Raw genomic sequence first — 20019 nt, 5'->3', positions numbered from 1 at the left:
GGGGAGGAGGGGCTGTGCCCCTCCCCCACAAAGAACTCACCACTTGGGGCAGGTGGATCTCGGCATGCAGGAAGTTAGGGCGCCCTCCTGGTGGCTCAGCCCGGATGGTGAACTTGGGGACCACGGAGAAGCTGCAGGTGCAGGGGAAGCGGAGAGAAGTTTGAGGAGGAAGCACAGGCCAGGGCTGTCCCTGGCTGTCCTCCCAGGAGCTGTCCCCCACCCAGTCCCAGCCCAGATCCCCCCCCCTCTTACCTCTGGGCATGGGACAGCTCCATGGGGGTCTCTTGGGTCTCACCAGCTTTGCTGCAAGACAGACACAGACCAAGCTCAGGCCCTGCCCTCTAGTCACTTGCTTGCACTATGTTTGTTCTTGGGTGGGGTAGGGGGAACCCTTCAAAAGAGGCTGGCCCCGTATGCGGACATGCACACAGCATCCCTCCCCCGCAGCACGCTTGCCCCCTCCCAGTTCAAACCAGTCTGACCATCATGTTGGCCCCAGCTCCACAGTCCCCAGTACACAGCTCCTCCTGCCCTGCTGGTGCCCCTCACTCCTGAACCACAGCCCCCTAAACCCCCCAGGCTCTGCCGGTTACCCTTAATTCCAACCTGCATCCTCCTTCCCCACGTTGCTAACCCAGCAGGCACCCAACATCCTGGGGGCTGCATGGTGCCCAGGCAGCAGGGGCCCTAGAGCACTGCTCAGAGAGGGCACAACATGGGTCCTGATGCAAACACCATTGAAGGGGAAATCCCACCCAGGGCAGAGGAGGCATCACAGAGGCCCAAACCAGGGAAAGGATGCATGGGGCTCTGGGAACTCCAGAGGGGAGATGGGGGGGCAGAGTCATAGGAGGAAAAGGCAGGGGTGGGGGAGGGAGGAGGAAATCACAGGAGGAAGTGGGATAAGGAGTCTGTTTATGGGAGGGGTCACTGTATGAGAAGGAGGGGCTAAAAATCAGGTGGGTGGAGCCAGAGGCTGTGGTAATAGGAAAAAGGGTAGAGATGCAGAGGAGACAGAGTCAGAGAAGGGTAGAACACCTTAATGGGGGAGAGCCAGGTCCCAGCCAGGAGGTAGGGCCACAACAGGGAAAAGTCAGTGAAGGCCCTAAAGGAGATGGGGCCAAAGTAAAGCAAAGATCCCACCTGGGGGAGAGAGTGGCAGCAAGGAGGCAGAGGGGGTCACAGAAGGGACCATAGGGGTCTCTGTGGGCCCAGGGGGTTGGTCCTGGCATTTGCTGGGACCTTCTGACCCCTTTCCCCCCACAGCTCACTCAAGGTCCATCTCCTGGATGACAGGCCGGGACTTGGTGCGGATGGTCTGCTCCGAGATCGAGCCCATGAATTTGCGGTTCTTCAGCACTAGCCATTCTGCAGAGACGCAGGGAAGGGATTAACAGGAGGGAATGGGCAAGGGGGAAACCACCCTCTTCACACCCCCTGCCCACCCAGCCCTGCCAGTGCCCCTCACTCCCAACCTGCAGCCCCCTGCACCCATCCAGCTGGTGCCCCTCAGTTGACCCAAGGGCCCCAACTCCCTCCAGCCCTACCAGTGTCACTCACTCCCTACCAGCAACCCCATCCCCAAGCTCTGCTGGTGCCCTTCACTCCCACCCTGCAGCCTGTCAGCCAATACCTGGGTGGTTTATGTTGGTGCTGTATTTCTCTGCAAGCCCTTCCAAGGCAACAGTGATGAAGAACTCCTTGAACAGTAGGTTGGCCTGGTGCAGACAGGGCAAGGGAAACCATATAGGTACAGGGGCAGCATCAGGTACCACCCACCTCAGCTCCTCCCCCACCACCAATCCCTCTACTCTTGTGCTCTCCATATTGCTCCAATAGCTGCTTGTGGCCAAGGAGTTCATCTAGCTGGGACCTCCCCCCTCCTTCGTTTGCCCACCCCAGCTGGGGGTACTGTGTGCGTGCGTGCGTGCAGAGAGCACCATGGGGGGTTCATGCTTGTGCGTGAGAGAGAGAGAAAAATACTGCGTGTGACAGGGAAGATGGTATTGGAGAGGGCTGCGTGTGTGTGCATTGGGAACGTAGTACTGAGGGGGCGGGCTGCATGTGCGCCACAGGTCATGGGGGGCAGATAGAAGGGGGTGCTCACCTCCAGCTTATTGAAGAAGCCTGTGTTGATGACCACATCATAGGCAGTGCACCCATTCCCACCTGCAATGGACCACACTGGTTAGTCCTGATGGGGGAAAGAGGGGCAGGCGCATTCCTCTCCCAGCTGCTCACCACTGGCCCCAAAGACCCGCAGAGAGGATTTTAAGGAGGGGTCAGGGCGGGGAGTGAGAAGTGCTGCAGTAAAGCCCAGCCGGGCAGTGGTCATGGGAGGGCCTGGCTTTGGGTTAGACAAGGGGGCCACAGGGAAAAAGTGGTGGAGAGGGAATGACTCACTCTTGTCCAGCTCGGCATGGGGCTCCCCCAGGCTCATGGGGATGCGGAAGGCCGAGGCACTGTCAGACTCAATCAGACACTCCAGCTCCTGGGGAGTTAGGTCGGGAGGTGGTGGGATGTGCGGAGACCGGCACACGTTCACAAAGACTTTTTCAGTGGGACTGGCATGGGTCTTAATGCAGAAGCCTGGAGCAAGGTGTGGAAGAAAGGGTTAAAGTCCTTATGTTGTGACCCGGAGCCCTGGACCCTCATCCAGTCCCACCAGTGCCCTTGACTCACTCCTTCACACAGGCACACGCAAACCCCACCCCAGTGCTTCTGCTCCTGACCTGGAGCCCCTTTACCCACCCACCTCCACAGCCTTCATTCCTAACCCATATCCCCCCTGGTCTCCCCAATGCTGGTGGTACCCCTCACTCCCAAACTGCAGCCAGCCCCCTCCCCCCCCTCCCCCAGCCCTGCCAGTGCCCCTCCCTCCCAATCCACAGCCTCCTGTCCCCTCTAGCCCTGCTGGTCTCCTTTACTCCCAACCTACAGCCCCCTGTTCCTCAAACTGTGGGCTGGGCTTCCCCCACCACCAAGCCCCAGACCGAGCTCTCTGTGGTGACAGCACTGTACCTGGCTGAGGCCGGATAGGTTTGGAGTCTGGAGCTGAAGGCATTGTGCTCTGTATCTTCTGCGTTGCCTGGAAGGAACGAGAGGGGGACAGTGATGCATGAAAGGCACTAGCTCCCACCCCAACCCTCCCCTCACCAGATCCCAGGGGAGACTCCCTCCACAACACATGCTCTGAGAGCCTGTGAAGTTCTACCCCAGCAAGATCCCAGCCTGTGACCCCCAACACCTCCCCCAGCCTGAAGATCCCCTTAGTGGGTCCTGCCCATGAGAATGATTTCATAGATCCTGCAAAGCACCCAGACCTGCCCCTCCCCCACCCCTTTACACTTCCAACAGGACCCATGGACCAATCTTTTCATCATGCCAGATGTCCCTGGCCCTAAGGGAACCACTGCTCCTGGATCCCAAAGGGTCTGATCCCCAAGCTGATTCTACCCTGTCACAGCATCCTAGAGCCGTGGGGCTGGCAGGGCCCCCCAAAGGTCCTATCCAGCCCAACCCCCCTGCCTGAGGCAGGGTCAGTCCCATCCATGTCTTGGTCCAACCTACTCCTAACACTACCCCACAGCTCTGTCACACAGCTACAAGGCCATCACCCAGGAATACCAAGAGCCTCCAAACCTGCCCCAGGGGAAGCAGGGGAATGAGGGCTAGCAGTGTCTGGCCACTGTCGGGTTGTTGCACATGCGGGAGAGATCCAAGGAGGAAGACACTGTCCCCACAACAAGCAAGGCAACACCGCCCCCCCTACTTGACCTGGAAGAAAAATCCTTTCCAAGGCCCCCACTTGATTCAACAGATGCAGAGAAACAATTACCATAAAGCTCATAACCTAAACCAGCAAAGCTCAAGTCATGTGGCCCAGATACAGGCCATGGGATAGATGACCCACCTCTGCAGCAGGACAACCCACTGGCCCAGCTCTGGAACCCAAGGGTGAATGTCACAGCCGTTCGGCACACCCCATGTTTCCCCTGATGCCAATTTTAATTGTTAAATGTAACAAAAGGCCCTGCATTCAGTACTGGGTGGGAGGATAGGAATAGAGGTTCAGGGGAGTGACAGCAGCATTTGGTCCTTGGGTCCTGAAGCTGCTACGGCTCAGGGACAAACCCAGCAGGTCATAGTTTAACTCCTTGAGGGACCGCCAGTTGGACAGACCAGTGTGGCCAACTTGCCACAGGCCAACCCAGCACCACCCCCCAGTGCCACCCTCGTCCCCTTGCTCTGCCCTTCGGTTGCTCTGCTTTTGACGCTCTGCCTTGGAACCCCTGCCCACCCGCTACTCCGCTTTCTGCTCCCTGTCCAAACGGTTGCTCTGTTTTGGCTGCTGGCTTGGCTGCTCTACTTGCAGCCCCTGCCCCATGCTCCCTGCCTTATCCACTGCTCTACTTTCTGCTCCCCACTCCGGGCCCCACCCAATCGGCTGCCCATGCTGGAGGCCGCCCACCTCAGTGTACGCACCGTGAGCCTGGCAGATCAACGCGGCAGACAGCCCCCAAAGCGGCATCAGAGCCAGGCTGGCCGGCGTCCTACAAGGCCCCACGCATAAAGCCGGCGACACCACATGCCCCCCCCCAGCCGCTCCCGACCTGCAGCAGCAGCCGCTGGAACTCTTCGTCCTCGTCCCCGTCCCTGTCCTCCTCCAGCTCGGCCGAGAGCAGCGACTTGTCCGTCAGCGCCGCCATCGCAGCAGCCAAGCGCCAGGCTGGGAGCAGGGAGGGACCTGCCGGAGGCGAAGGGAAACTGAGAAACAGAAGAGGACCCCCCCATTTCCACCCCGCAACCAGGAGGGAAACCAGGCATCCTCCCCCCCGGGAGAACCCAAGCGTCCGGGCGGCCCTCACCCCACTCTCCCCTGACAACAGTCGCTAAGGCCCGAGAACCCTACTTCCGATACTCGTGAGCACGCGCGAGGTTTAACTTCCGGGACGCGGGCTGCGCTGGGGGGGGGCGGAGCTGACCAGCAAGCCCCAGTTCCAATCACGATTGCACATCGGGGCGCCGCTCATTGGGTGTTCGGGCCGCACTTCCGGTCTTGAAAGGTGCCATTCCTGGTGCTGGAGGTGCCACACTTCCGGGAGCTGGAGGGAGCTCTTCCGGATGTGAGGGGCAGCACTTCCGGTATGGGAAGCCACTATCCCTCGAAGTTAAGGACCTTCCATCAAAGCGTAGTCTCTATGGTCTCTGGGAGGCCGGAAGTGGGTGCTTGGCCGTGAGGGCAGAGTCCGGCGGGAGCCTATGGCGGGGAGTGCGGGGGAAGGTCCCACGTCCGTACGGGGCATCTACGAGGCCCTGGACTACGGGCCTGCGCGCGAGGGGGCGGGGTCGGCCCAGGTAAGGGCTGCCCCGCCTCCAGGGGGGCCGGGGGGCTGCCCGGACGCCTGGGTTCTTTACCAGGTTGAGGGGAAGGCGTGGGGTCTGATGGGCTGGATCGGGGGGAGCCAGGTTCTATTGTGGGGTGGGGCAGGACGCCTGGGTTCTATCCCAACCCTAGGAAGGGGGTGGGGGCTGCTGGGTTAGACCAGGGCAGGAGTGGCTGGGACTTGGATGCCTGGGTCCCATCAGTTTTCCGCCCCCTACCAATGCTTGGGTCCCCCCCCAGCCTGTCCCTGCCTTGTGGAAGCTGCTGGACAGGAGCTGTGGCGGCACCAGGTTGAGGGGCTGGTGGGGGTGGCCTGGGTCCTGCCTGGGATGGGGGTGGGGTCTCCTCCGCAGGGCTGGAAACTCCTGTCTTCCCCATAATGCCCTTAACGGCCTCCCTCTAGCAGAGGGAAGCTGACGGTTTCTGTATGAACCTAAGCTCACAGCTTACTCTGCTAACAGACATGCCTGTGCACCTCTCCTTCCCCACAGGAAGGAAGTGGCCTGGAGTTTGCTATGTCAGCAAGTCCAGGGCTGGGACTGGGATAGAGGAACTCAGGCCATCTGGGCCCCTGGGGGTGAGGGGTGGGGAGGGGAGTCAGGAGCAAATGCCTCTCCCTCCCTGCCTTGTGGCTCAGCTAGTGAAGGTCAGGGTCTGGGGTGCAATCTCCCCCTGTCTAGGCCCATGCCCAGGAGCCACAGAAACCCCAGCAGAGGTTTCCTCAGAGCGGCTGCGGGCCGTGGAGATGGTGCAACTCGCCTGAGCTCAGGCTGTCGGGTTGAGCTGTGGGGGGCGGGGGAGCCCAGGCACCTTGGCTTCGAGCTTCCCCTGCTCTTAACTCACTGGACCCCTCTCCCCTTCCAGAGCTGGGCGTGAGCCCAGACATCCTGAATCCCAGGCCACACTGCGCTGAGCTTTACACCCTGCTCCCTCAGCTGCTGCCAGGGCTCCTACCTTCCTTCTCTGCAGTTCAGACAGAAGACTCTGCCTTCCCTGCCCCCCTCACTGAAAAAGAGCCAGGTCACAGCTCATCCCAGCTTCCCTCCATGCTTCTCATAACAGGGAGCTGTGACCTTATCAGTGATGTCACAGAAAGGAGACTCCATGAGTCAGGAGCAGTAGAGGGCTTAGGACACTTGCATTCCACACTCCATTACTAAGAGGTGGCAACAATGGGGTGACCCTAGAGGCTGGGAGCTGTAGCCAAAGGCTTTGACCTTGGATCCCAGGTTTGGATTTGAGGTCTGTGACTGCCTGTTTTGCTCTTCCCACTCCCCTCCAAGGCCTGGCTGGATGCCCACGGTCGGAGCTTGGGGCATTTCATAGATGGCAAGTGGTCCAAGCCAGAGGGTCGGGAGACATGGGTTTGCAAGAGCCCGGCCACAGGTAAAAGCCTGGACAGGGGAGGGGGACCCCTTTCCCCTAGCTCTGACCTGACAGGGTTAAACCCTCTCAAGAATGGGGGGTTAAGGTCTGAGGGAGCTCTATGCGAGTGGGTAGAGGGGCCGGGCTGGAGCTGTGGGCTGTGTGGGGCTTGGGGGAGGTGGGAGGGGTGTGACTATATTGGGCAGTGAGAGGCAGGGGGCAGAGCTCTCTACAGGGAACTGTGCCTGTATGAGGGAGGCGGCAGGAGGGTGGAGTGTGGGGCAAGGGGGCAAGGCCTTTGGGTTGATCTGGGCGGTGTGGGGTGATTTCTTCCCCACCCCCCACATTCTGTTGATCCCTCCCCTCTTCCTCAGGCAAGTCACTGGCCACCACCCTCCAGGGCCAGTGGGAGGATGTGGAAGCCGCTGTCCAGGCTGCCACCAAGGGCTTTGAGACCTGGAGCCGGCTGGCCTGCCATGCCCGAGCACGGCACCTGTATAAGTGAGCAGGGGGTGCAGGGGAAGGGGTTGGCCTCTCCCTCACCTCCGTGCCAGCTGGGAGCAGAGCAGTGCCCCTAGTGCGGGGACTGTATCTGCATTGGTGGCGGGAGGGTGTTGTAGTCTAGTGGCCACAGCCTGTATTGTAGCCTGGACCAAGCTGTGGGGCTGTGCCCATGCCCCTAGTGTGGTGGTGTGCCTGTTGGCACCGCCCCCTCCTGCCCCCCTCATACTGGGATTGGGCCCTGGGGGTCCAGCACTGCATCTGGTGTGCTGGGATTGGGTCTCAGGTGCCCAGCACCGCCCCCTCCTGTCCCCCAGGATTGGGTCCTGGGGGTTCAGCACTGCCCTCTCCCATTTCCTTATACCAGGATTGAGATCCAGATGGGGGGGCAGCACTGCCACTTTCTGTCCCCTTCATGCCAGGATTGGGTCACGTGGGTCCAGCACCACTTTCTGTCCCCTTCATGCCAGGATTGGGGCATGTGGGTCCAGCCCCCCCTGCCCCCCCTCCCCCAGCCTTCCTTGCACCACAGTTGGGTCCCAGGGGTCTGGCATTCCCCCCCACCCGCCTAAGCTTCCCGCACTGGGATTGGGCCGTGGGGCCTGGCACCGCCCCCATCCAGTCCCTGTATACTGGGATTGGATGCTGGCTAGGAGGTGCCTGGTGTCTCGAAGTGTGCCCTGTTGCCATCCTGTGGCCGTGGCCTGTAATGTGACCAGGACCAGCAGCTCCCTCTGCTGGAGAGCGAGATCTGCTCCATGTTTGACCCACTCCACCTCCAGCTGGGGCCTTATCCTGATTTGCAACTCCTTTACCCAGCCTGACCCGGATGATTCAGAAGCACCAGAACACCCTCACGGTCCTGGAGAGCCTTGATACTGGGAAGCCTGTGACGGAGGCCCGAGTCTGTGACCTGCCCTTGATTGTCCGCCACTTCTACCACCATGCAGGCTGGGCCCAGCTCATGCGGGTGGAGATGGGGGGCTGGGAGCCCCTTGGTGAGTGTTTAGCCCTAGCAGGCAGGGTCTGGGTGGAGCAGGGTCACTTGCCCTCTGCCCTTGTTTTGCTCTCTGCAGGGAGCCCTGCTATAAGGGGAAACTGGGACACAGATGGGGTGACTAGGTTATTGAGATGTGGCTCAGCTGAGCAGAGTGTCCCAGCTCCTTGCTCTTACCTTGTTAGATTCCCTCTTCCCTCCCACAACTGGGAGAGAACCCAGGAGTCCTGATTCTCACTTCCCCTGCTCTAACCCCCCCAGAGCCCACTCTCCTTCCCAGTCTGGGATAGAACCCAGGAGTCCAGGCTCCCAGGCTTCCCCTGCTCTGATCCCTTAGACCCTGCAAACTCCCAGAGCTGGACTAGAACCCAGGCATCTGGGATCCTAGACCCCTTCTGGCTGGAACCCACCAGACCCCAGTCTCTTCCCAGCATTGCTGGAAAAAACCCAGGCATCCTGGTTCTCTCTAATCTCTCTCTCTTTGTCTCAGGGGTGGTCTCAGCCATAATTCCCTCTGGTTCCCCATTGGTGCTGCTGGCATGGAAAGTCTGCCCTGCCCTTGCTATGGGTAGGTGTGTATTGGGAGGACGTTGACAGTTCCCCCTCCATATGCATGTCTCCAGGCCCCGTATGGGTGGGATCCTGCCAGTTCTGGAGGCTGTTCCCTGGGGATCCCCAAGCCTGAGCACCCAGTATGGGGTCCCCTACCCTTTATTAGGGTGATCTGGGTCCCCCCCCCCATGTATAGCTGGTTTCCCCCTTGCCCCCTCTGCCTTTCCCCCTCCAGGGAACACGGTGGTGGTGTTAGCTCCACCCACTGCCCAGCTTTCTGCCCTGCTGCTGGCTGAGCTCTGTACCCAGGCTGGGCTTCCCTCGGGCATCCTCAATGTGATCGCAGGGGCCGAAGCACTGGCTGGGGTCCTGGCCACCCACCCTGGGGTTGATGCTATAGCCTTCACCGGCTCTGCTGAGGTATGTGCCTGGAAGGGGTTTGCATGATGAGAACCAGCTTTGCATGAGGGCTATGGGGTCGCCTGCTTTGGTGTGCACGGTGGCTTTTCATGAGAGCTTGGGGAGGGCACCCCTGTGTGCAAGGCAGCTTTGCATGAGGACTGGAGCACCAATCCACACACAGGGTCTTTGCATGAGGGGTCCTGGGAAGGTGGCTGTGGTGTGATGTGTGCAAGTGAGCTTTGTACCTAGGCTTTGGGATTCGCTTCACAGGTGGTCTGTGTGTGTGGAGTAGCTTTGCGTGAGAACTGGAGGATCCTTCCATGTGCAGGGGGGTGTTTCACTAGGGCTGAGGATCTCTCTGTGTACAGGGCAGCATTGCACGAGGGCCCACAAACCTCTCCGTATGTAGGGCAGCATTGCATGAGGTCCTGGGGACCTCTGTGTGTATGTGAGGGGGCACTGTATGAGGGCCCAGAGACTTTTGTGCCTGCGAGGGAGCTTTCTAGCCTCCATGCTGACTCTGTGCAGCAGACAGGCAGATCTTGGGGAAAGCCAGGATCAAGGGCTGGGAAGGTTTCCGAGAATGTCAGTGTGTGCGCGTGTATGCGTGCGCGCGAGTGCATGGGGCGAGGGGGAAGCTGGGTGCCACCTGCCCCTCCTCCCCGCTCCCCAGCTGGGCCGCAGCCTGCGCCAAATGACAGCCGGACTGGGGAAGAGGCTCTCCCTGCAGCTGGGGGGCAGGACCCCTGTCCTCATATTCGAGTCGGCTGACCTGGATAGCGCTGCCACGGAGCTGACAGACACCCTCAGCTCCCACCGGGGCCTGGTGAGTCAGGGGGAAGGGGAGGGAAGGCAAAAGGCCTGTCCCCTCCAGGGGGCACCAGCCAATTCAGGGCCTAGGGCTTCTGGTCACCAGGTGGCGCTGGTGTCCCATTAACCCCTTCCTCCCCAGTTGCTGGGTGGAGGGGCGCCTCTCGTCCTGGTGCAGGAGACCGTGGCTGGGGCCCTGGTGCAGCGGCTGAAGGCAAGGCTGGGAGCACTACGTGTGGGGGAGGCACTGGACAGAACTACAGATGTTGGGGGCCTGGTGGACGAGGTGTGGCGGGCAGCTCTGCAGGCCCACGTGGATGAAGCAGAGGCAGAGGGGGCCCAGGGGAGAGCGGGGAAGCTGGGGGGGAGGCATCTGTGTGAGTTGGGTCTGCCTTTGCGTGAACACTTGTGCAGTGCACCAGTATGTGCCCCTGGGCACTTGTGCACAGCAGGGTCCTCTTGTGGGGTTTCTTCAGTAGATGAAGGAAGGGGGGAGGGGGTCTAGACAACAAGGATACCTGGGTTCTGTCCCAGCGGTGGGGGCGGGGGTCTGGTGGGTTAATAGCAGAGAGTTGGGAGTCAGGAAACCTGGGTTCTCTCCTCAGCTCATGGAGAGCAATGGGGCCTGCTGGGTTACAGTAGAAAGGGGCTAGGAGCCTGGGTGCTTGGGTCCTAGCCTTGCCTGGGGGTTGTCTCTCTCCTTGAGGCTCACATTTTCCCCTCCCCCGCAAGGTCTTCCAATCATGGCCAGCCCTCCCAGCACAAGGGTCCTTCTATCCCCCAACTCTGATCGTTGAAGCAGACACCACCTCACGCTGCGTCCGGGAGGAGGTAGGGGGCATCCCAGCTCTGCCCCTCAGCCCTTTGTGGGGAACAGGTGCCTCTGGTGTTCAGGCTGGGGTTTGCAGCTGCTCAGCCTGGCCCCAGGGGCTCTGAGCCTTCCTGTCCTCCCCAGCCTCCCCAACCAAACCTTTCTTCCTTCCTCTTCCACCTCAGGTCTTTGGGCCAGTGCTGGTGGTACTGCCTTTCCGGACCACCAAGGAGGCCATTGCCCTGGCAAATAGCACCCCAGGTGGGCTGGCTGCCAGCATCTGGACCGAGAAACTGCCCCTGGCCATGGAGGTGGCCTGTAGGTCAGTCCCGATCAGCCCCTCTGGTTCTGTAGTAGGGAGGGAGGGAATCCAGCAGGGGGGGAGGTGGCTCTAGTGATCCACTCTTGCCAGCTGCCCCCCCAACCCTGCCCGTGCAGTTCTCTTCCCTATGCCCAGGCCTGTCCCTGTCCCCAACCCCCTGAAAATCTTTTCCCAGGAGCTGCACAGATCTGGCTCCAGGTCTCCCTTCCCTTGGCTCCCAGGGGAGTCCATTCTGGGGATCCAGGAGGATCCAGGTCCAGCACTTCCCCCCTCCTCCCCACTCCTAAGTGAATCCATTCCTGAGACTTAGGATCCAGGTTCACCCCCCCCCACTCCCAGGTGAATCTGTTCTGTCAAGCTCTGGTTTTTCTACCCCAAGGGGCTTTTTTGCAGTGGGGGGAGCAATCTGGGGGTCCCTCCCATCTTGGCCACCCATGCCTGGCTCTGATGTAGCCTGCAGGTTGGCACAGTCTGGATCAACGGGCAGAGCATGTATGACGCAGCTGCCAGCTTCGGAGGCTGCAAGGAGAGTGGGTTCGGGTGCAGTGGGGGCAAAGAGGTAAGAAAGGGGCAGAGGGTCTGGTGGGGGGGCAGGAAGTGGGCTGGCAGGGGCTCTGGCTGAGGTCATGGCTGGTAGGGGTGTCTTGGCTGGATGGGGCATGGAGAAGCAGGGCACATGGTGGGGGTGCCAGGCTGGGATGGGCCTGTGGGAGATGGGCAAGGCACAAGATTGGGGGAGGGAGGAGTTACCAAAACAGCTGGACCTGGTATGCAGTTTTGAGCTCTACATTTCAAGAAGGACATGGAGACTTTAGAGAGAGGCTAATGCGCTGGAAGGGCTTCCATAAAGAAGAGGGAGAGTATCTCTTCTCTAGCTGTAGAGAGTAGGATGTGGAGCAGTGGTATGAAGTTGCAACAAAGCAGGTTTAGATTTGATACCAGGGGAAATGTCTTTGTTGTGGGGCAGTGGACTCGATGCCTAAGGGAGCTGTGCACTCTTCTTCACTGAAGGGTTCAAGAAGAGATTGGACAGGCACTGGTCAGGGATGATCTAGGTGTAGCTTTGCCTGTGTTCTGCTTTGGGGTTTCCTAGGCTTCTGGGCTTTGTTGCTGGCCACATGGGACTGGGAAGGGATTCTAGCCGCCCCCCCCTTCTTTCTGCTACAAGTGTCAGACTGTGTTTATACTGCGTCCAGTTTTGGGCACCATACTTCAAGAGGGATGTAGACAACTTTGAGAGGGTTCCAAGGAGGGCCACTCATATGGTTAGGGACCTGCAGGCAAAGCCCTACAAGGAGAGACTAAGGGACCTGGATGTCTTTAGCCTCCGCAAGTGAAGGCTGAGAGGTGATCTTGTGGCCACTTCATCGGGGGGGGGGAGGAAGGGGCAGCAAGGAATAGGAGATGCTCTGTTTACCAAGGCACCCCTTAGAGTAACTAGGAACAATGGCCACAGACTGACAGCAAGCAGATTTAGGTTGGACATCAGGAAGAACATCTTTATGGTAATGAGCCAAGATAAACGTGGGCCACCAATGTGAGAACGTGGTCAGGAAGGCTAACTGCACCTTGTCATGCATCTACAGATGCATCACAACCACGTCTAAGGAGTTGATCCTCCCCCTCTATGTGACATTGATCAGGCCACAGTTGGAGTACTGTATCCAGTTCTGGGTGCCACACTTCAGGAGGGATGTGGACAGCATTGAGAAGGTCCAAAGGAGGGCCACTCGCATGGTCAGGGGGCAGCAGAGCAGGTCCTATGAGGAGAGGCTATGGGACCTGAACCTGTTCAGCCTCCACAAGAGAAGGCTGAGAGGGGCTCTGGTGGCCATCTATAAAGTTACCAATGGGGACCAGCAGGGAATGGGAGAGTCCCTGTTCCCCCAAGCACTACCGGGAGTAACAAGAAATAACGGCCATAAGTTGACTGAGAGTAGGTTCAGGCTAGATATCAGGAGGCACTACTTCACAGTCAGGGAGGCTAGGATCTGGAACCAACTTCCAAGGGAAGTGGTGCTCGCTCCTACCCTGGGGGTCTTCAAAAGGAGGCTAAATAATCACCTAGCCGGGGTCGCTTGACCCCAGCATTCTTTCCTGCCTGTGGCAGGGGGTCGGACTTGATAATCTGCTCAGGTCCCTTCCGACCCTACCTACTATGGAACTGAAATGGTTGCCCAAATCTGGAAATGGTTTCCAAGGGAGGTGGTGCTCTCCTCTCCCTTGGGGGTCTTTAAGAAGAGGCTAGACATGCACCTGGCTGGGTCATCTAACCCCAGCGCCTTTCCTGCTCATGGCAGGAGGTCGAACTCGACCTACTGAGGTCCCTTCCGACCCAAACATCTATGAACAACCTTCCTCAGAGGCACTGGGTGTTGGCTGCAGCCAGAGCTGGGGATTTTGACTGGGCTGTGCCAGTGTTCCTGCTGGCTTCAAGCCAAAAGTTCATGAAAAGAGGGTTTTCCCCTTTGCTCAGGGTCAAACTGATCCTGAAAGTTGTGGTCAGAAAGGACTCCCCGCCCCTGTTTTCCCCAGGGTGGGTGGGGGAGCATCAGCAAGATATTGGCTGCTATGGTTCCCCTGCTTTACCTGGTGGCAGGTTGAGCTGTGGTGTCTTGTGTCAGGGTTGACAGCAGTTTTACAAAGAGGTTAGATTATGGATTTGTACAGGATGGCTTGGATAGAGAGGATTGTGCCTCAGGCAGGGGGTTGGACTGGATGCCCTCTGGAGGTCTCTTCCAGCCAGACTTCTCTATGCTTTTATGACCCAGCTGGCCCTGGCTTCCCCTCTAGGGCCTGTATGAATATGTGCGGCCAAGCTGGGAGAGCCGGATCCATTCCAGAGCTACAGACATGAACTACAAAACTTTTGCTGCCTCCAGCAGTGCAGCTCCCTTCCCCGTGCCTGGGCAGGCCAAGGACCCCCACAGTGGGCCAACTCAGGAGGCACACAGACCAAGGTAGCAACCCCTGGCTGGCACTGAGATGTAGCCAGCTCTGGGGTGGAGCACAGTGCAGGGGAAGTGGGGGGTTCAGGGGCCACTGATTCCTCCCTCCCTGTCTTTGGGTCTCCACAGCGTGGACCGCACCTATAAGCTGTACTGTGGGGGGGCCCAGAAGCGCTCCGAGGGTCTGTCTTCCCGCCCCATCCTCGACCCCACCGGCCATCTGATGGCATACATCGCTGATGGCAGTGCCAAGGACATCCGCAATGCTGTGGAGGCTGCACACAAGGCAGCACCGGGGTGAGACCCCAGGGACGCACCTGTGTTCTCGACCAGTGCTGAATGGGGGAGCAGGGTTTGGTTGGTAATGGCAGGGGGCTGGAAGCCAGGACGCCTGGGTTCTGTCCCCAGCACTAGGAATAGAGGGGAGTCTGGATTAAACCTGTGGGTTTGGGAGCCAGGACACCTGGGTTCTGTGAGGGGAGGGGAGTCTGGTGGGTTAGGTAGGGGGCTGGGCGCCAGGACACCTGGTTCTACGAAGGGAGGAGGTTCTGCCCCAGTTCTGAGAGAGGACCAGAGTTGAGAGTGTTGGAGCAGGGGATCCAAGGATGCCTGGGTTCTGTGCCCATTCCATGCTGCCTCAGTTTCCCTTCCCATGCAGTGAGATGGGTGCCTCCACGCAGCCAGGGTCCCCAGTGCCCACCTAAGACCCAGGGGTTAGAAGGTTCGAGGCCAGTGCCAGGACCCTGATAACCCCAGCACCTCCCTGGCCTGTCCTCTGCCTCTCTTATCTTGGCCCTTGACTTCCCCTGTCCCTGAACCCTGATGGGGGAGGCACTGCTGGGCTGTTATCACTTCTGTGGGAGCCTGTGAAGGCCACAGCCTTGGGGGTGGCTGTCATGAGGAGTGGAGATCTCTGTGCTATTCCCCTTCCTCCCCTTAGTACTTCACGCCAAATGGGGCAACATGGGCAGGTTACCCCTGGGAAACGGCCTCTTTTCAGTGACAATGAGACTGAAAATCAGCCGATCCTCATCCAAAAGACCAATGGAGGGGAAGGGGGGCATCTGCCAAGGGGGCCTGGGTGTCCTGCTGGGACTACATCTCCCAAGAATGCACTGGCTGGGTGGGTCAGGGGCTAGTATGTCAGATGAGTGCTTTGCCTTGGAGCATTGTGGAAACTAGTCCTGGCTAGGTGTCCCAGCTCTTGGAGAGGTGGGGTGTGGTGTAGCTCATGGAGTCAGGGACCAGGACAACTGGATTCCATCCCAGTTCTTGGAGGTGTGGTGGGTCTGCTGGGGCTGGAGAGCTAGGATGCCTGTGTTCTTTCCTGGCTCTTGGAGGAAGGTATTTGGTCTATCCCGGACACCTGGGTTCCATCCCTGTTCTTGGAAGCAGGTGGGTCTGGGAGCCAGGATGCCTGGGTTCCTTCCTAGCTCAGGTCTGTCAGGGATGAGGAGCCAGGACACCAGGGTCCTATCCCAGCTGCTTCCCCACAGGTGGAGGGGGCGGTCGTCCCACGCCCGGGCACAGGTGCTGTTCTACATGGCAGAGAATCTGGGGCTGCGGCAGGCGGAGCTGGCAGCTGAGCTGGCAGCACTGATGGGGGTGACCCCTGAGCAGGCTGCCTGGGAGGTGGAGCTCAGCCTGGAGCGCCTCTTCCACTGGGCAGCTTCTTGCGACAAGCATGGGGGGGGCCTGCAGGTGGGTGGGGTCTGGCTGGGGTGGGGGCAGGGGGGTTATGGGCAGCAGAATACCCCTAAAGGCAGTTACCCATCCAGGTGTAAGGGTAGCTCCTCCCCCACAGAAGGGGTGCTGGACACCTGGGTTCTTTCCCCACTTTTGGGAAGGTCATGGGGTCTGGTGGGTTGGATCAGAGGGATCTGGCAGGGGTCAGGGGTGACTGGGGGAGGGGATTGGATGGAGAGAGCTGTGGGTGAAGGGAGAGGTGTTGGGGGGGAAGAGGGGGGGTGCAGAGAGCAGGATGGGAGGAAGCCAGAAGGTTGGGGTTTTGTGGGGAGAGAAGCTAAACCATGGGGGCATGGCTTATGAGGGTGGGGCATAGTGTGGGCAAGGCTACCCATGATGGGTATAGGACCATTCTGTGGGTTTGTGGGGGCAGCACCCTTTTCACTGCCTTCCCTCCTGCTCCCTTCACCCCCAGGACACCCCCTTGTATGGCACCAACCTGCTGCTCCGGGAGCCCCTGGGCGTGCTGGGCATCGTGTGCCCTGACGAGAACCCACTGCTCAGCTTCATCAGTCTGTGGGCGCCAGCTGTCGCATGGGGCAATGCCGTGATCATCATCCCCAGCCAGTGCTACCCACTGCCTGCCCTGGGGCTGTGCCAGGTACTACCCCCAGGCTGTGGCATGGGCTCTGCCCAGTGGGGATGGTGCTTCATGGAGCCAGAGATTATGGGTGGGAGGGTCTCCATCTGCTGCCCAGACCCCCAGTAAGGAACAGCCTCTCTCCAAACCCAGGAGGAGGAGGAAAGGAAGCAGCAGGGAAGGGGAATCGGAGGTTGGGGTAGGGGAATGGAAGGGCAGAGTTGGGAGAGAACTCGGGTGTCTAGGCTCCCCTTCCCCCCCCCCCCCCAACTTGGGGAAGAACCCAGGTTTCCTGCCTCCCCAACTTCTAATTCCCACCCAGGGAGAGAACCCAGATGTCCTGGCTCCCCTGACCCCAAATCTTCCCAGAGTGGGGAAAGAATCCAGGCGGCTTGTCTTCCCTGCCCCACAATCCTCTCCCAGGACAGAGAGTGAACCCAGGCGTCCTGGCTCCCTGCTCTAACCCACTGGATTCCACTCCCTCCCCAGTGGTTCCCCTTACCCTTTTCAACCCCTGGCTGCTGCTGCCTAAGCCAAGTCGCTTGTTTATTATGAAAAGAGTTGGAGCAGTTGGGACTTGCCCCTTCCCTCTCCTGCTGACCAACTGCGCCCAGCTGCCCCTCGGTAGCCTGAGAACCCCACCACGGCGCCAGGCATGTGGTCATTTCCTCTTCCCACTGCCTCCCCCCGGGGTTTTGCCTAAAGCCCGACTTTGAAGCAGCTTCATATATCCACTCTCCTCTCCTGACCCAAACATCAGGCTCCTTTGGACTTTCCCAGCATCTCTGCTCCTACCCACTACATCCCACTCGCCTCCCAGAGTGAGGATAGGTAGGATCCAGATGTCCAAAGTCCCCATGGCTGTCACCTGCCAGACCCCACTGACCTCCCAGAGCTGGGGGAGATCCCAGGTGTCCTGGCTTCCTGCCTTCCCCTGACTCTGACTAAACAGACTCCATTCCCCTTCTAGAGCTGGGAGGGAACCCAGGCATCCAGGTGCCCAGCTCTCTTCTACACTAACCCACCAGATCCCACCCCCCTTTCAGTGCAGGGAAACAACCCAGGTGTCCTAGCTTCTCATTCCCCTACTCTTACCTGCTGGATCTCAGTTCCCTCCCAGATCTTGACAACCAAGGTGTCCTGGTCCCCAGTCCCCACTACTGTAGCCTGCCAGATCTCACTCCCCACCCCAGAGCTGGGAGAGAACCCAGGCATCTTGGTTTTCACCCCTCAGCTCCAGCTGGCACTGACAGTCCTGTCTGCTCCCTGCCCAGGTGCTGGACACCTCGGATCTCCCTGGGGGGGTGTTGAATGTTATCACAGGTGACCGTGACCACCTGGCCCGGACGCTGGCCCTGCATCAGGACGTCCAGGCCCTTTGGTACTTTGGCTCCCAGCAGGTGAGGCCAGTTGCAACCTCCCCTCCCCTCCCCTCCCCTCCCATTCTGCTAGTGGGGAGACAATCCAGACTCTCTGCCCCACTGCTCTAACCCACCAGACCCCACTCCCCTCCCTCAGCCAGTCCCTAGCCTAGGCCTGGTGCCTCATGGAGGGGAGAGAGGCTCCTTATTAACCCCTTGTCTCCTGCAGGGCTCCCAGTTGGTGGAATGGGCCTCGGCTGGGAACCTCAAGCGGACCTGGGTGAGCTGCGGTGCCCGGCGGTGCTGGGAGGACCCATCTCAGGGAGCAGGCGAGGAGTTCCTGAGTCAGGCCACCCACTGCAAGAGCATCTGGGTGCCCATGGGCGATGTGTTTGCCAACTGAGCCATATGGGCCCCATGCACCTGCCCCCAGCACCTGCGAGGGCTCCAATAAATATGCTCAGAAGTTCCCGCCACCCCCTGCATCAGAGCGTCGGCCATGGGAGGAGCACTGGCAGAGGAGAGAAACTGAGGCAGGGAGGTGGAGGTGGGGAGAAGAGGGAACCTCCAGTTCTGGCTCCTACTCTAAGGCACCAGACCCCACTCCCCTCCCAGAGCTTGGAGAGAACCCAGGTGTCCAGGCACCCAGGACTCCCTTTGCCAGCGAGGACTCTTGGGTTCTGTCCTCTGCCCCTCAGGGCTTGGGCAGGAATCCCAGGTGTCCTGGAGAGCAAGGTGAAGAGCGCGCACGGAGCTGCCCCTTGCGACTTGGCACCCCCTGGTGGCAGGGCAGTCCCCTTCCCTAAGTGCCACCTGGGGGCCCAGCCATTAGCGCCCAAACACACTAGACCTCATGCCCTTCCCAGAGCTGGGGAGAGAACCCAGGAATCCTGACTTCCATTCTCTTGTCCCAAAACCTTGAGTGCCCTGTGCCCCCTGGCAGCCAGATTGGGGGCGTGGGGCAGAGGCGGGGAGGGGAAATGGGAAGGGAAGTGAGCCATTTCCGAGGGTATGAGCACAGCCAGGCTGGGGAGGAGCTGGGGCTGGGACCGAGGCTGGGCAGCGTCCAGGGGATGCCCCAGTGCCACTGCCTTGCAGACAGGCTCAGGCAGGTGCCAGGCTGTGCGTCCCACCCCCTGGAGCCAGGGTGGGGGGGTGCTGGGCCCAACCCCTCCCAGAACTGTGCGCCTTACCGAAGGCGGGAGCCACTCCTCTCAACAGCCGTGTCTGTCCCTGCTGCTGCAGGCTGTCACCCCGAGCTCTGACAAGGTGAGTGCTGTCATCAGGAGGGCAGGAAACCCAAGAATCTGGACTTCCACCCCCCCGTGACCCTTCCTCACCAAGAGAGAAGCCAGGTGTGTGGGTGCTGAGCTCCCTGCTTTAACTCGCCCGTTCCCTCTGAAAGCTGGAGAGAACCCAGGAGTCCTGGCTCTCAAATAACCCCTTTCCCCTCCCCCTGCTCTAAGCCCCCACACCCCGTCCCAGAGCTGGGAGAGAACCCAGGTGTCCTGGCACGCGTCTCCCTCTGCTTTCCTCATCAAACCCCACTCCCCTCCCGGAGCGGGGGGAGTACTCGGGTGTCCGGCCTCCCAGTGCTCCTGCTCTAACCCACCCAATACTACTGCCCTCCCATATCTGGAAGAACTCAGGGGTCCGGGCTCCTGGCCCACCCAACCCCACTCCCTTGCCAGAGCTGGGAGAGAACCCAGGTGTCTGGGCTCCCAACATCCCCACCAGCTCCTAGGCGTGAGCTAAGCCTGGTCTTGGAAAGACGCTGAAGTCTGGGTAGGGGACTGCAGCCCGGGGGTGGGGGATTTGCTGCAGCTCTGACTTTGAGCCATGGGACTGGCAGCATAAGTCAGGGGACCAGGGCCACTCTGGGACAAGCCTCAGCCCCCTCCTCTTCCCCTCCCAACCAAACCTACCTGCTTTCTGCAATACCCTGTATTGCCCCAACATCCCATCCCACTTCCCTGATCTATGGGGCAACAGTGGGGAGCCAGGGTTGGGGCAGGGTCTTGCCCCTCCAAAGCAGGGGGTACTGTCCCCCTCCAGGGGCTCCTGTCTGCTTCCCTCACATACACACACCCTAAAACCCATGGAGTTGGGGGGGGGGGGCGGGCATTAGAACATCCCTGGCTTGGTGCCCTGCCCTTTGGGGAGCTGGGATTCCCCGCATGGGGATTTCTGGCCTTCCCTGCAACTGTTTAGACTGTGGTTAGGCAAAGGGTTGGGGGA

The 20019-nt window shown here is 60.0% G+C and overlaps 2 protein-coding genes across 6 annotated transcripts in view; one reads left to right on the top strand and one right to left on the bottom strand.

Moving 5' to 3' along the window:
• The window catches only part of PIH1D1 (PIH1 domain containing 1), a 6042-nt gene extending 1039 nt beyond the window's left edge, over positions 1 to 5003 (bottom strand). Inside the window, exons 1-9 of one of the 2 annotated variants that reach the window (XM_006014933.3) lie at positions 4869 to 5003; positions 4614 to 4747; positions 3022 to 3088; positions 2404 to 2589; positions 2108 to 2169; positions 1634 to 1718; positions 1272 to 1368; positions 253 to 303; positions 41 to 131 (exon numbers count right to left, since the gene is read on the bottom strand). In XM_006014933.3, coding sequence (XP_006014995.1) covers positions 41 to 131; positions 253 to 303; positions 1272 to 1368; positions 1634 to 1718; positions 2108 to 2169; positions 2404 to 2589; positions 3022 to 3088; positions 4614 to 4709 — 735 coding nt within the window. In that variant the 5' untranslated portion in view covers positions 4710 to 4747; positions 4869 to 5003. Of the gene's footprint in view, positions 1 to 40; positions 132 to 252; positions 304 to 1271; positions 1369 to 1633; positions 1719 to 2107; positions 2170 to 2403; positions 2590 to 3021; positions 3089 to 4485; positions 4748 to 4868 lie in introns of those variants that run through there. The other variant, XM_025196541.1, reaches the window with a different exon arrangement.
• Positions 5004 to 5167: 164 nt separating this feature from the next.
• Positions 5168 to 18250, top strand: ALDH16A1 (aldehyde dehydrogenase 16 family member A1). Of its 4 annotated transcripts, none has more exons than XM_006014932.3 (17): positions 5168 to 5358; positions 6670 to 6772; positions 7126 to 7252; positions 8072 to 8250; positions 8740 to 8817; positions 9037 to 9221; positions 9877 to 10029; positions 10156 to 10352; positions 10742 to 10844; positions 11010 to 11146; positions 11600 to 11705; positions 13940 to 14106; positions 14224 to 14391; positions 15591 to 15795; positions 16256 to 16441; positions 17695 to 17820; positions 18011 to 18250. In XM_006014932.3, exons 1-17 carry the CDS (start codon positions 5263 to 5265, stop codon positions 18182 to 18184), a joined length of 2490 nt encoding a protein of 829 aa, XP_006014994.1. In that variant the 5' UTR covers positions 5168 to 5262; the 3' UTR covers positions 18185 to 18250. The 4 variants fall into 4 exon arrangements, 3 of the variants coding, with proteins under 3 accessions (XP_006014994.1, XP_025052309.1, XP_025052299.1); XR_003092566.1 differs by having other exon boundaries at positions 5212 to 5676; positions 17655 to 17820; positions 18011 to 18150; XM_025196514.1 differs by having other exon boundaries at positions 5215 to 5676.
• Positions 18251 to 20019: the final 1769 nt, after the last annotated feature.

This window comes from Alligator sinensis, unplaced genomic scaffold (genome assembly GCF_000455745.1).
Source record: "Alligator sinensis unplaced genomic scaffold, ASM45574v1 scaffold647_2, whole genome shotgun sequence".
NCBI classification, from domain to species: domain Eukaryota; kingdom Metazoa; phylum Chordata; order Crocodylia; family Alligatoridae; genus Alligator; species Alligator sinensis.
Note: the sequence above shows the minus strand (reverse complement) of the source record. Positions and strands in the feature narration are given on the sequence as shown.

Coding starts and splice junctions, on each gene's coding strand:
- ALDH16A1 (XM_025196514.1), top strand. CDS start 5,572: ATGCCTGGGTCCCATCAGTTTTCCGCCCCCTACCAATGCTTGGGTCCC. Junction 8,818..9,036: donor CTGCCCTGCCCTTGCTATGG/GTAGGTGTGTAT, acceptor TTCCCCCTCCAG/GGAACACGGTGGTGGTGTTA. Junction 11,147..11,599: donor GCCATGGAGGTGGCCTGTAG/GTCAGTCCCGAT, acceptor GCTCTGATGTAG/CCTGCAGGTTGGCACAGTCT.